The 14625-nt window shown below is 41.9% G+C and overlaps 2 protein-coding genes across 5 annotated transcripts in view; both read left to right on the top strand.

The window, feature by feature from the left end:
* Positions 1 to 333: 333 nt before the first annotated feature.
* The window catches only part of LOC308087257 (inositol hexakisphosphate and diphosphoinositol-pentakisphosphate kinase 2-like), a 59750-nt gene continuing 45458 nt past the window's right edge, over positions 334 to 14625 (top strand). For all 4 annotated transcript variants that reach the window (XM_080431017.1, XM_080431015.1, XM_080431016.1 and 1 more), the window contains exons 1-6: positions 334 to 404; positions 3620 to 4238; positions 5931 to 6126; positions 7026 to 7116; positions 7525 to 7610; positions 10503 to 10657. In XM_080431017.1, the coding sequence (XP_080287143.1) occupies positions 4101 to 4238; positions 5931 to 6126; positions 7026 to 7116; positions 7525 to 7610; positions 10503 to 10657 (666 nt within the window). In that variant the 5' untranslated portion in view covers positions 334 to 404; positions 3620 to 4100. The remainder of the gene's footprint in view (positions 405 to 3619; positions 4239 to 5930; positions 6127 to 7025; positions 7117 to 7524; positions 7611 to 10502; positions 10658 to 14625) is intronic.
* On the top strand, positions 12227 to 13507 carry LOC308082724 (ATP-dependent RNA helicase DDX19A-like; the record flags this gene model as incomplete). The annotated part of the gene is made up of 1 exon (XM_080424697.1): positions 12227 to 13507. The coding sequence occupies exon 1, from the start codon at positions 12260 to 12262 to the stop codon at positions 13505 to 13507; it is 1248 nt and encodes a 415-aa protein (XP_080280823.1). The 5' UTR covers positions 12227 to 12259.

The following is a 14625-nucleotide window of genomic DNA, read 5'->3' as shown; positions in this document are numbered from 1 at the left end:
TTATTTTATTTAAACAAAATAGCAGATCTACAAGTTCACAACGCGTCCCTTGTAGATCTGCTATTTTCAAATTGCCCAAATCGGGCTTGTTTTCGTAGACCTGATTGCTTGTTTCTCTCACAATATCTGGCAACACTGAAAGAGAGAGAGGAGAGCGAGAGAGAGAGAGAGAGAGAGAGAGAGAGCGCGCCAGAGAGAGAGAGAGAGAGAGAGAGAGAGAGAGAGAGAGAGAGAGAGAGAGAGAGAGAGAGAGAGAGAGAGAGAGAGAGAGAGAGAGAGAGAGAGAGAGAGAGAGAGAGAGAGAGAGAGAGAGAGAGACTCACTCAGACAGAGCGAGAGAGAGAGAGACTCACTCAGACAGAGCGAGAGAGAGAGAACTGATGTCAACACAACAAACCGGCTCTGTAAGTAAACTGTGATTTAACATGATTTTCAGCATTTTAGTGTCTCTGTCAGTCAGACAGACGCTATGATGTACATTCCGTCTGTCTGTCAGAACATTAACAGAAGCTCCACAAACTTCACAATGAGCTTCAAAACGCTCTTAAAATGGCTCTGACTGGAAGACTTGTTTACACAGCCGACTCTATGCTAAGCTAACGTCAGCTAATGTGGCTTATTTTTTTTTCTTCCTGTGGGTAAAACTACATTTATATGATATACACATACATTTTTCTCACATGCACATAAGGTCTCTTTTATATGGAGGTTCGATATTATATTTGTATTTTTTTCTTTTCTTTTTTTTAATACATATTTTTATTAGGGAAAATTATAAGTATAGTTACAGAAGTACAGGTGTACATTTGTATTCCCTTTTTTGTTGCTTTTCCCCCCTTTATCTCTGTATACATGGAGAGAAGATAATAATATTAAAAGATGTGATTAAGATATGTGAGATATTATGTATCTTTACCAACATTGTATTTTTCATGGAAAATACATCTTTTCAAATTCATCTTCAACTTTAACATCATCTGGAGAAAGATCTTTGAGTTTTCTAATCTAATGTCTATTCAACAGTTGTGTTGTGCTGTAGTTAATTTGAGAATCTCTAATGCTGTCAGTACTGCAATCTACTAACTGTCATTAATAATACTTTTATTACATTTATTTTTCTGTGGGTAAAGTATACATTGATATGCTATACGCTTACATTTTCCCACATGCACATAAGGCCTCTTTACATGGAGGCTCGATATTGTATATCTGTACCAACAACGTCTTTTTTTTATCCTGGTTTCATGGAAAAGAATACATCATTCAAAATTCATCTTCAACATCATCTGGGGAAAAAATCTTGAGTTTTCTAATCTAATGTTGTCTATTCAACAGTTCTGATGTACTGTGGTAAATTTGAGAATATCTAATGCTGTCAGCTCTGCAATCTACTAACTGTCATTAATAATCTTACGCCTCAATCTATCATAGGCTACATCTTTCTCACTGGAAGACAAAAAGCAGGTGCAACTGCATGAATCCTTTGATCAGATCAAGCCGTAATTAATTCCAAGCCTTTTAAAAGTACCAAATGCTTGACCTGTCTGCAGTGACAGCCGGTTTAATGGCTCATAAACAGAAGGTCACGCTTTGCTCAGAGAGTGCCATGCTACCCATAGTAAACAGGTGTAATAGAGGAGGGTAAGCCTGCTGCAAAGCTGCCCAGTAATCCACTTAAGCATGGAAACAGTTTTACTTTGAATAAAGTCTGCGCCAAGATGCAGATAGAGAGATAGAGGAGACCCTGATCAAGACCTTTTATGTCGATACGCGTTGGTCATATTGTTGCCTTGCTCAAAATAAATCTGTAATATATTTTTTCATCAAAGACGGAGTGCCCTGGAATTATTTTCTTTGCAAGTCCGCAGTCCACACCATTTGGGAGTTAAGCAGTACTTCTTTGAAAACCCTTTTTTGTTCAGACAGAGAGAGGATTCCCCCGCATGAAAGATTCAAGATTCCATGATGTATTACCATTTCAATGAGACATTGATTGGAATTGTCTAACCCCATGTCGAGCATTTGGGAGGCGGTAATGTTTTATCAGCTACTTATTAGTCTGTCTGTATGTGTCTCTGTGGAACTGCTGTCGAAATGGGATGGTTAGGATACTACGGTTACTTTTGTGCTGCATATCTGTGGCATGCATTACATGGTAATATGCAGTATAATAAGAATAACACACGTTAAACTAAAACCATTTCCTGGGTTGTGTGACATAAACAAAAATTATATTGCAAAACTGTTGTAGGCTTTCTTAATCCAGTAAACAGGAAAGCATCTTAGTCATTTTATTTTTTAACCACTTTAACCATTTATTTTATACTTTGGCTATTCAAAAATAGCAGATATACAAGCTCATATTGTGGACGCGCTACAGTATATCATCCAAATGCATATCATTTTTTTTGGGGTCCTTGACTTGAAAAAGTTTGAGCACCACTGATATAGCAATATAAGTTTTTCAGAAAACTGTTTGTAAACATTAGTAGAATCGCCCTCAAGTCTTAATGGGTTCAAATGAAGAGAGTCTGCAGAGAAACAGAGCTCTATGTTTAGGAAGCTGTCTGAAACATTGTTTTCCACATGGTGACCTTTTGATGCTGTGTGTAGTAGTGGTGTTATATTCCCCAATACTATTGCTGCTCTCCATGGAGTGTTTTGTTCAGCTGTTATTTGACCCGAAGCATAGCACAACCATCTCTGTATTCGCTCAAGTCAATGTTTAGCTAGGTCCTTTTTTTAAAAAACAAAAATGTTATAATGCTGTCTAACCTACAGTGGACCAATCGGGTCACACCAAAATGTGACATCACTCTTTAAGGTGACAGGTGATCTGAATTAAAATACAATCAACAACAACAATCAATCATAAATGGGCTCAATTCATAAGTGCAAATACCACATAATTCAGCATTTCCATTTTAATAATAATTATGACAGTATGTACAGATAATAAGGGCAACATTTTCTTTCAGTAGGTTGTGGCCCTCGTCTGGTCTTCTCATACGCACCTGTCGCCTTTGTAGGTGTGCAAAAGACTTGCTTTTCATTTACACAAGCGTACAAAATCAGGAATCGGAGAACTGTGCTGGTCACATGGTGTTCTGTCGGAGCGTGTCACACCAACATTGATTTCACATTTCACAGTCACTGCACACACACTTGAGTGTGTGTGAGTGAGTGACAGATAAAACGTATTGAATCTTGAACCCCCCAAAGAACTGAATTAGAAGGCATGTCCTTCCGCATGCGTTACGCACTCGTGGTGAATCTCCTCACTGTCATGTGTGTGTTCATGTGTATGGGAGGAGACGCGTGGTTGTCTACACCCTGGCTCCGACATGATCAATTGTAGGGGTAGACAGGGAATATACATGAGAGTGGGAAAAAAAACTGGGAATAAGCATAACAACTAAATTCTAATTGGGAGTAAAGGGGGAAAAAGAAGAGGAAACGAATACAGTGAAGCAGAATAAAAACAGTGGCAATGATTGACAGAACAAAACAAGACAATGAAGCCGTTTATTTAGGAAGGGTCATCGAAACAAAGAGCCAGTGAAAATGAAATGTTATTATTAGACATAATGTTTTTCTGATGTTTGTGTTTCTTTTTTAGGACTGCTGTCATCAGATCGTTGGAGGAGTCATACCTCTCTAGCTGCTTCTGAAAGATGCTTGAGTAACCCAAGCCCGTAATATAAGATGGAACTCTGCCTGACGACGAATGAGACACCGTAGGAGCGATAGCACCCCAGAGGCCCCATTATCGGCACCATCGCTCCCCTCTCATCTCCTGTGTGAAGTTTAACCTACCGGTATATACAACCTCCTTGAATCCCTGTCAGCCTCTGTAAGCTCTCTCCTCCCCTTTTGCCTTTATCGTTTCCCCCCTCCGCTACTGGGCCCAATATCCACCTCCTCAGATTTAAACCCAGCCCCGCCCCCAAGTGAAAACCCTAAACCGCCCCCCTTCCCCTCTAACCCCCCGGGCGTCGCGCCCTTCCATCGGGCGGGCCGGACGGACCCCCCCGGCGGTCGTGTTGGCGACGTGCGATGGAGCGGTGGGATCCTGAAGGCCGCTGTCGTCGGGGACTGTGATGTCAGAGGCCGACGGGCCGGGCGAGAGCCAGCGTGGCGCTCCCAGATTCTTCGTGGGCTGCGAGGACGATGAGAGCGAGGGCCTGGAGGACAGCATGAGGACAGACATGGAGCTGTACGAGGACGACACAGACTCGGTGAGGAGGCCCTCTGTCAAGAGTTACGCCTTTTTTTTTAAATTTTCATACGGGGAAGAAGTATATATTAACCCATTTAGACCTGCTACACAGGTACAGTACGTTGTTATACATTTCAAGCTGGGGAACGCCTCTGTCTCATTTTAGTTGTTATATAATATCGCTGTTATTGGGCAGAAACCTCTTATCTCTGTATTCTAACTTCTTGTGTTTTTTCATAATTAACGCCCAACTTGATCATACTACTACAACAGATTTAAAAGGTGCGCTGCACAGAGCGCATATCTCCGCTAGCCGTTGCCTATAAAACAAGCTTGTAAATTATAATTAACTTTGTGTTCTCTCTTTGATTCAGTGCTTGAACGTATTTTTTCTTGGAATGGGCAGCATCTCTATAGCCTGGCATTCTCTTTTAGTAGGCTGCAGAATGTATAACACTCCTGGCATGAGCAGCTGTAGATGTCACTTTTGTTGAGATTGCATTTTCTCTCTCTCTCTCTCTCTCTCTCTCTCTCTCTCTCTCCCCCCCCCCGCCCCCCCTCTCTCTCTCTCTCTCTCTCTCTCACACACACAACTGAAGGCATATCTGTCTCGTCTGGTGCTGCTGTCTTTCTTGTGTTGCGGGCCGTGGGAACGCACTCGCGGCGCGTGTCATAGTTAACCGTGCTCACTGTGTGTGTGTGTGTGTGTGTGTGTGTGCGCGTTGTAAAACTGCTGTCATAAAGCAGGGGCTCTCAACCGGTGGTTCGGGACCCCCAGCGGGGTCCCCACATGATTTTGGCGGGGTCCCCAGATGACGGGGTCCCCACGTGAAGTGACAATTTAAGGACTTATAAGACCCTTTTAACACATCGACCGCCAGAGGTTAATCTCATAATGTACTCACCAGTGCCAAGGTGTTTTTGTTGTTTTTTAGTTTTTTTTTTCTTGTTAAAATCCTTAAGATTGAGCCGTACACGGTCTGTTTACATCCGCGACATCCCACTGTATCTCCCAGTGAAAACCACGTGTCAAACGGGGTATCCATGTTGTAGTTAGAGCGGATTACGTTAAACAGTGAAATGCGAGGAGAAAAAACTACAGGAAGAGAATTGAGTTTCAGTTTCGTCTGTAGAACGAGGGCGGACGTGATCGTCAAAACCGGATCCCAAATAATTCCGTTTCCGGAATATATGGGCTCCGACATGATCAATTATGGACCTGTATTTGTGCAGCCGATAGAAGCACTTCCGTATGAACGGACATCATGGGCCACTCTTTGATAATATTGTAGTCCGGAAGGTAGGGCTGTGAATCTTCTGCTATCTCACGATTCGATTCCGATTCTTGGGGTCACGATTCCGATTTTTTCAGATTTTTTCAAAACAATTGATTCTGAATCTTCTAACATGAGAATCGCGATTCGTATTCGAATCGTTTTTGTTCCCACACCTCTACCGGAAGGACAGTAGGTCTGCGGTAATGCATTCACAAAAACATGTAATAACATGAAAATATTCTGCGAGTGTATTCCTGGCTGATTGGTCTAGCGGTTTGCGAGAGTAGCTCTGGGCCTAAAAACATAAATCTCTTACCCCGCCTACCCCGCCTGTTGCTGGCGGAGATAATCATTAGGGAAGGGAATTGATAAGCTTGTATTGATAAAAGCGTGTCTGCTTCATGGCGGTGTCTCCCCTTCGCCCCTCCCCCCAGCCCCCAGAGCGGCAGATCGTGATGGGGATCTGCTGCATGATGAAGAAATCCAAGTCCAAGCCGATGACCCAGATCCTGGAGAGGCTGTGCAGGTTCGAGTACATCACTGTGGTCATCTTCCCAGAGGATGTCATCCTCAACGAGCCTGTGGACAAATGGCCTCTGTGTGACTGCCTCATCTCCTTCCACTCCAAAGGTGATGCACGCACACATGCACGCATACATGCACACACACGCACACACACACGCACACGCACACGCACACGCACACGCACACTCTTTACATAATCACAACACAGACAAATTATAACTTGGCCTGTCACACAATTATTACATAATCGTCATAATCGTCTCAATGTTGAAAAATTTTCATACATTTTCAAATATAAAAAAGCAGAAATAGTAGATCTACAAGCTTTCGTGACGTGATGTAACCTTGTAGATCAGATCAGAAGTATAAAATTATTAAATATGCCAGTAATTTCTTTATGTAAGTTATTTGTCATATCTGCCCTGCAGTTTCATAACGAAGCCTAAAAGGCAAACAGAAATAAAAAATGTATTTATAATGTTCCAATGTTCAATGCCAAGAACACAATTAAATTGCTAATCGCAGTTATTTGTGTGACAATTAATCGTCAACTTAAATGTTGTTATACTTATAAGTATTGTGCTCCCATGCATTGAGAAAAAAAAAGCACAGGCCACTGAACTGACGTTGTCACAATATAGTGTATAACACAAAGATAGTATTCAATTCTTAAACAATTGCCTGGCCATGCATGCATGCATACACACAATGTAGTGCCTGTCTGATAACGGTCTCATTCTGTCTAACTACATAATGCCTCTCTGTTTGCTTCAGGCCATTTTTACTTTTAGTGGATGTGCTGAAAGCATGAACTTTCTCACCCCTGCTGCCGTTAAGATCTAATAAAAATTTTGATCCCCTGTTTTGGCTATTTGTTGAGGCTTAATGCTAAAAAAAAAAATGAAATGGCATATTTTAGTATTTAATAGGGATATCTGTCAGGATCATGGATTAGTTTAGGGTTTTTACTAAAACACTTGAATTGTTCTGCCGCATTGTACTAGGATTCCCGCTGGATAAGGCTGTGAGTTATGCCAAACTCCGAAACCCTCTACTCATCAATGACCTAAATATGCAGTATTTCATACAGGACAGGTATGACCATAATACCATATATTTGGGTATTTTCTCTTGTTGTTTGATCTGTACCTAATTTATAATTGAACCTAATTGTACCTAATTTATTGAACCTAATTGTTCTTGATCTTTATTATATAACTAACTATTTATGAGTAGATAATTGAAAATGTTTGTATACTGTTGCTTCCAGTATAATGCACCAAGACAAATATCCTACAAACATACAGAACCTGGCAATAACAATACTTTTATTTCTGATTAGCTGTTTATTAGGCCCTACAACAGGAGATACTTTGCTCTACATCAAAATATAGAAAATAGCAGATCTACAAGCGCATTGCCACACGTTGTGAGCTTGTAGATCTGCTATTTTCGCTGAACGTTTGCACAATCACAAGCATCACTTTGTGACTTTTATTTTAGGAGGGAAGTGTACCGTATCCTGCAAGAAGAGGGGATTGATCTGCCGCGCTATGCTGTGTTGAACCGTGACCCAGATAACCCAGACGGTCAGTCAATAATATGTCATTGTTTACCAGGCATGCTATTGTTTTGGCCTTTTTGCACATACTCGCTCACTCAGCCATTTTGTTCACTCCGGGTTTTATGCACTGGGAATTCCTGAGTGTTAATTTTAAAGAGGGTATAAGGGGTTAAAAGGTGTGTTAAATAGCGCTATATTCTGAGTGTTGTTCAGTTACAGGGGTTTTCCAATTTCTCCAGCACTTTAGTAAACAGAAAATGTGTTTTCGGGTCAGTATACCAACCTCATACCGGATACAGGATAAACAAGTCAAATTGGAAGTGATGAAATAATAAGGAGGAGACAAAATTGGAAGTCGAACTCTAAGAAATTGAAGCTGATAAATTGTCTGATTGGATAAAATTGGTGCGCTGACCTGAAAATGTCATTTCTGTTAACTGAAGAACTTGGGAGATGGGGACTGGGGATACCCCTGTTATTGAACAAACGCTCTATCCGATACCAATCATTGGTATAGGGCGTATTTTCTTTTTACCAAAAAAAAGAATAAATATCACTTATATCCCCTTTAACTCATTGACTGCCAGAGTTAAAACCTCGTTCATAGCAGCCCTTGCCAGCGATTTTCGTGTTTTTTTGTTTCGTTATTTTGTTATTTAATTCACATATAGAAAGTCTAGCTTGACACTTGAATCGTTTTGATCGTTCCACCACTAGAGAGCAGCACATACCAAGCTTGATCGCCTCTCGATCACACTCGCCCCCTCCCAGACCCACTCACACAGTGAAACGAAGTGAAATGTCTCAGATTCTGTTATCGGCGAAAATTACTTTGTGATACACAACGGGGATGACTGTTCGTCACCCAGACCATAGATTATAGGAGGGGAGGTCTCCGATCGTTTTTCATAGCGTGTGAAAACCCGTTTGTTTCCCTATTATGGTCGAAAATGACTGGGGGGAAAAATGTAAAACCGAAAACGGAACCCAAGTCATGGAACCGGATGCAGTGGTGGTTGAAGTAAGTGGAACCTGAAACTTAGCCTGATTCATAACAGAATAGCGTGATCAGAGCATAAAGATCAATAAAGACCATAGATCGCATTAACGCGATCCTGGCGGCCAAGCGCGCTATTTATTAGATCGCGTTAATGCGATAATGGCGGCCAATGAGTTAAGCAGAAATCCGGAACTTTGAATTAATAATACGTTATTTCATCCAATCTGTTATGGTAGAGTAGAGAATACAATATAATTAGCATATCAGCAGTGCTCTTCCATTGAGAAATTTAGATCCTGGTGTTACTGGTTGACAAGTAGTACTGCCTGAAGCCCATAAGAGCAATATCTCTGGAGACTGCCACTTGAATGAGTGGTAGACAATTTTGGTCTCCCATGCTGGAGACCCGGGTTAAAAGTTATGGATTCCGGTTTGAACTCTCGAGTTAAATGAACACTCAGGACTCCACTGTGTGGCTAACATGGTCCAGACGAGAAAGACAATGTAAAGTTAGTCCTCACTCTTGTCGCCTTGACTTTTTGCTCTCTCAAGAGAAAACCGAGTCTGCAGAGAAAAACAGCTCACACCAGCCTTTGTCCATGCAACATCCTCCTCAAGTCCTGAAGCTATCATTAAGAAACTGTGGTTTACTCAGGTCTCGGTATAAATATAGTGTCTTAACCCATTAAGACCTGAGGCCGATTCTTACTAATGTCTTCTAAATCCTAATAGTTTTCTGAAAAACGTATGTTTCTATATCAGTGGTGCTCAAACTTTTTCATGTCAAGGACCCCCAAACTTATATGTATTTGGCCGCGGACCCCCATCTCAAAGTATTTTGTTCCAGGGGGTCCCAGAAGCAAAGATTTGAGTTAAAAATGTTCGCTTTAAAAATATATATATTCAAAGATTTGAGTTAAAAATGTTCGCTTTAAAATATATATATTCAAAGATTTGCACACATTTTCAAATTTTTTCAAAAATAGCAGATCTACAAGCTCATAGCGCGGCACTCGGTGCCGCGCTATGAGCTTGTATATCTGCTATTTTTGAATAGCCAAAGTGTAAAATAATGTTTGTTTTTTTAGCTCAAATCAAGACACATATGCGTTCCAGGTCTTAATGGGTTAATGTGGAGCAGTTACTGTATGAGCGCTACTCACTGAGTTCCGTGACATGATGGCTGTGGCATTCCACTACTGTTCGGCATGTTGCTTGAAGTCCTGCGAGGGACAGTTGACCTGTTTTTAATGTCCTCCCCCCTTTCCTTGATGGTCACAGCCGGTGAAGAAGTGACATGCAGCGCTCAAGACTAAACACAAAATGTTTAAAGTGTCATCATGTGTATATTCAGTGGTGGAGTACATGTACTCAAGTACTGTACTTAAGTACACTGTTATGGTATTTTTTTTTTTACTTTACTTGAGTGTTTCCAATGTTCTACTCCACTACACCTCTGAGACAAATACTGCTTTTTTTTACTCCACTACAATTATTTTCAAAAGATTGTTATATATTGAACTTCTGAAGTGGAATATTCTGCATAATGAGTACTTTTACTTATGGTACTTTTAAGTATATTCTAATGCCAATACTTTTGTACTTTTACACAAATGTTGAATACCGGAATTTTACTTGTAACTTGTAAGTATTTCTACATTGTGGTATTGGTACTTTTACTTCTTCCACACCACTGTGTGTCTTTATCAGAGGAAATGGAAAACGGGGAATTGTGTGGAGGGATCTGGTCTGGCTCACTGTGTGTGTGTGTGTGTGTGTGTGTGTGTGTGTGTGTGTGTGTGTGTGTGTGTGTGTGTGTGTGTGTGTGTGTGTGTGTGTGTGTGTGTGTGTGTGTGTGTGTGTGTGTGTGTGTGTGTGTGTGTGTGTGTGTGTGTGTGTGTGTGTGTGGTCTTTCAGAGTGTAACCTGGTGGAAGGAGAGGACCAGGTGGAGGTGAATGGAGACGTGTTCCCTAAGCCTTTTGTGGAGAAGCCTGTGTGTGCAGAAGACCACAACGTCTACATCTACTATCCCACCTCAGCTGGTGGTGGCAGCCAGCGTCTCTTCAGAAAGGTGTGTGCTCTGGCCATCATGGTTTCCTAAGTTAACGTAGGGCTGGGTAATATGGACAAAATCAACTATGACAATATTTTTTAGCTTGATATCAATATTGTGAAGATACTGTCATTTTTTTGGTCTGCTATTTTCACTAGTTTCTTTTTAACCCATTAAGACCTGAGGCCGATTCTACAAATGCCCTCTAAATCAGGATCAAGATTTTTCTAAAAACGTTCAAAAATAGAAGATGTACAAGCTCGCAACGTGACACAAGTCTCCATGGGGTGACTAATTGATAGAAAAAAAGTATTTTTTTCCCGGTTTACTGTCCCTTTAATATTGTCATTTTATCAACTGGCCCCTGGCCCCTTGCCATGTTTGTAATGTGGCCCACAGGTTCAGCTATTTGAGGATCCCTTAAAATAGGGCGTAAGTGATTAAAACGAGGAAAAGACAACAACACTTCTCATATTATCACAATATTACAATATCTAAAGTCCCAGGCGATATATATATATATAGTCTCACTTGTGTGTGTGTGTGTGTGTGTGTGTGTGTGTGTGTGTGTGTGTGTGTTTGCGTGCGCGCACTTGTGAGCGCAAGTATTTTTACTCAATTTAGTTTAAGTGCTTTTACTTAAATTAGTTACTTTTTACAGACTTTGATGACTTTAGTATTTTTACTCATTTTAACATCTTTTAAGTATTTTTACTCATTTTAAGTACTTTAAAGCGTTTTTACTGACTTTTACTAATTTTAACATCTATTAAGTATTTTGACTCATTTTAAGTATTTCTACTCATTTTAAGTATTTTTACTCAATTTACTAACTTTCAAGTGCGTTTACTTAGATTAGTTATTTTTTACAGACTTTGATGCCTTTTAAGTATTTTTACTAATTTTAATATCTTTTAAGTATTTTTACTAATTTTAAGTACTTTAAAGTGTTTTACTGACTTAAGCATAATTTAACTCATTTTTTACTAATTTTAAGTATTTTTACTCCTTAAGTATTTTTACTCATTTTAGGCATTAAAAGTATTTTTACTCTTTTTAAGTACTATTACTCAAATTGTAGTTCTGTCATAGTAACTCATTTGTATACACACATGGTTGTCATGGTAACTGATTTGTGTACAAAAATGGTTGTAATGGTAACTCATTTGTGTACGTACATACATGGTTGTCATGGTAACTCATTCGTGGACAATCTGACATCAGCTTCTCCGATTGGCTGACCATTGACTTGGTCAGGCATTTTGTGCTTATAAAAGCAGCAGCACGTGCTGCAAGATCACATTCTTACACAGCACCTGTGAACCTTTGACATCGTCCACTTTGTGAAGCATAGTATCTCTTACAGCACAGTCCTAACTAACTGTATTTACTAGCTAATAAACAATGGCTAATAAAGTCTTGTATCGGCCACTGACGATTGACAAGCAGGAAGCTGCTGCTCAATTGCTGGGTGGCATGCAGATCAAAGACACAGAAGCAGAAAAGGGCATTTCTTCAAGCGGAGCAACAATGAAGACGGGGGTAAAGGAGGACAGTACCATCATATCACAGGACCATCAGGACAAAGATGACAAAGCGGCTCAGTCCTTCTTGAACAAGATGATCCGCAGTAACCTGGTCACCAGCACCAACCAAGTGGAGATACTTAAACGGGATCCCACTTCTCCGCTGTACTCGGTCAAGTCTTTTGAGGAGCTTCAACTCAAGCCCCAGCTGCTTCAGGGCGTGTACGCCATGGGCTTCAACCGACCCTCCAAAGTCCAAGAGACCGCTCTGCCCATGATGCTGGCACAGCCTCCACACAATCTGATCGCCCAATCACAGTCAGGGACGGGGAAAACAGCTGCGTTTGTTCTGGCAATGCTAAGCCGCGTAGACCCCGACCAGAAATACCCTCAGTGCCTGTGTGTGTCGCCCACCTATGAGCTGGCACTTCAGACTGGCAAGGTGATCGAGCAGATGGGCAAACACTACCCAGAAGTGAAGCTGGCCTACGCTGTCAGAGGCAACAAGCTGCTCAGAGGCACAGCGCTGCAGGAGCAGGTGGTCATCGGTACCCCCGGCACCATGCTGGACTGGTGCCAAAAGTTTAGGTTCTTCGACCCCAAGAAGATAAAGGTTTTTGTCCTGGACGAGGCTGACGTCATGATCGACACACAAGGCCACAAGGACCAGAGCTTACGCCTCCAGAGGATGCTGCCCAAGGACTGCCAGATGTTGCTGTTCTCGGCCACCTTTGACGAACACGTGTGGACCTTCGCCCAGCGCGTCGTGCCCGACCCCAACATCATCAGGCTGAAGCGAGAGGAGGAGATGCTGGACAGCGTCAAGCAGTACTATGTTCTCTGTAACAGCAAGGAGGAAAAGCTGGAAGCCATCTGCAACATCTACGGAGCCATCACCATCGCCCAGGCTATGATCTTCTGCAAAACGAGGCAGACAGGATCCTGGCTGGAAGGGGAGCTGAAGAAGGAGGGCCATCAGGTGGCTCTGCTCAGTGGAGAGTTGCCCATAGAGCAGAGGGCAGAGGTCATCGAACGCTTCAGGGACGGCAAGGAGAAAGTCCTGGTCACTACGAACGTCTGCTCACGAGGAATCGACATTGAGCAGGTTTCTGTGGTGATCAACTTTGACCTGCCGGTGGACAAGAACGGTAACCCAGACTACGAGACGTACCTGCACAGGATTGGCCGCACGGGCCGATTCGGCAAACGAGGGCTGGCTATCAACATGGTGCAACATTACAGCATGGGCATCCTGAAGAGGATCCAGAAGCATTTCAATCATAAGGAAATTGAAAAACTGGGCACAGATGATCTGGATGAAATAGAGAAAATTACCAGCTAAAAGAGGGAATGAACAAGAACGCAAACCTCTTGAACACTGGCAGCCATAACTACCATCGGCAAATACATATTCATTTTGGGGTCCTTGACATGAAAAAGATTGAGAACCGGGGGCACGGTGGCACAGTCGGTAGTGCTGTCGCCTCACAGCTAGAAGGTCCTGGGTTCGATTCCCGCAGGGGGCGCTGGGGGTGTGTTCTCTCCTCCGCGTCATCAGTGCCCATACCCTAGGTGGGGTTGGCGAAAGGGCCTTTCTGTGTGGAGTTTGCATGTTCTCCCCGTGTCTCCTAGGGTAGGTACCCTCACAAAAACATGCAGTAATCCTGGTCACTATACTGCCTCCCCCTGGCCAGCCGGGGCGCCTGATGGAGGGGAAGGGAACTGGTTGGAATAACGTGTTCCTTCCACGCGCTACGTCCAACCAGGGAAACTCTCCCCTGTCAGATGACAAGAAGGTCAGTTGGCTCTCATGCATTGAAGGAGGCATGAGCTCGGCCCTGGCCTCCCTAGGTTGGCAGAGGGAAGGTAGTGCCCAGGATTACATAGACAATTGGCACTGGGTGTAAAAAATAGGGTTACAAATTGTGGGATAAAAATGTAGGTAAAAAAAAGAAAAAGATTGAGAACCACTGACATAGTAACATACGTTTTTTCCAAAAACGTTCTAAAAGGATTTAGAAGACATTTTGTAGAATCGGCCTCAGGTCTTAATGGCTTAATACAATATAACTAGTACATCTGTGTGGTTAAGTATGTTAATACAATATAACTAGTACATCTGTGTGGTTAAGTAAATTAATACAATATAACTAGTACATCTGTGGTTAAGTAAGTTAATACAATATAACTAGTACATCTGTGGTTAAGTAAGTTAATACAATATAACTAGTACATCCTGTATGGTAGAGTATGATAAACCACTTAAACCCCTCTATACTTTGTCAATTGGACATGAATTGACTCTGAGGGTTTTACATTGTAGATAGGGGTTCTCCCAGAGATAAAAATGGTTATCAAATGGGGGGTCAGTGGCCTAATGTATATCAAACCGGGGGTCCTTGAAATGAAAAAGGTTGAGAATCACTGCTCTACGCCAATGAGTGCCAAGTATTAACACTT

The sequence above is a fragment of the Gymnoscopelus braueri genome (genome assembly GCF_963280865.1).
Source record: "Gymnoscopelus braueri genome assembly, chromosome: 1".
Classification (NCBI taxonomy): Eukaryota; Metazoa; Chordata; class Actinopteri; order Myctophiformes; family Myctophidae; genus Gymnoscopelus; species Gymnoscopelus braueri.
Note: the sequence above shows the minus strand (reverse complement) of the source record. Positions and strands in the feature narration are given on the sequence as shown.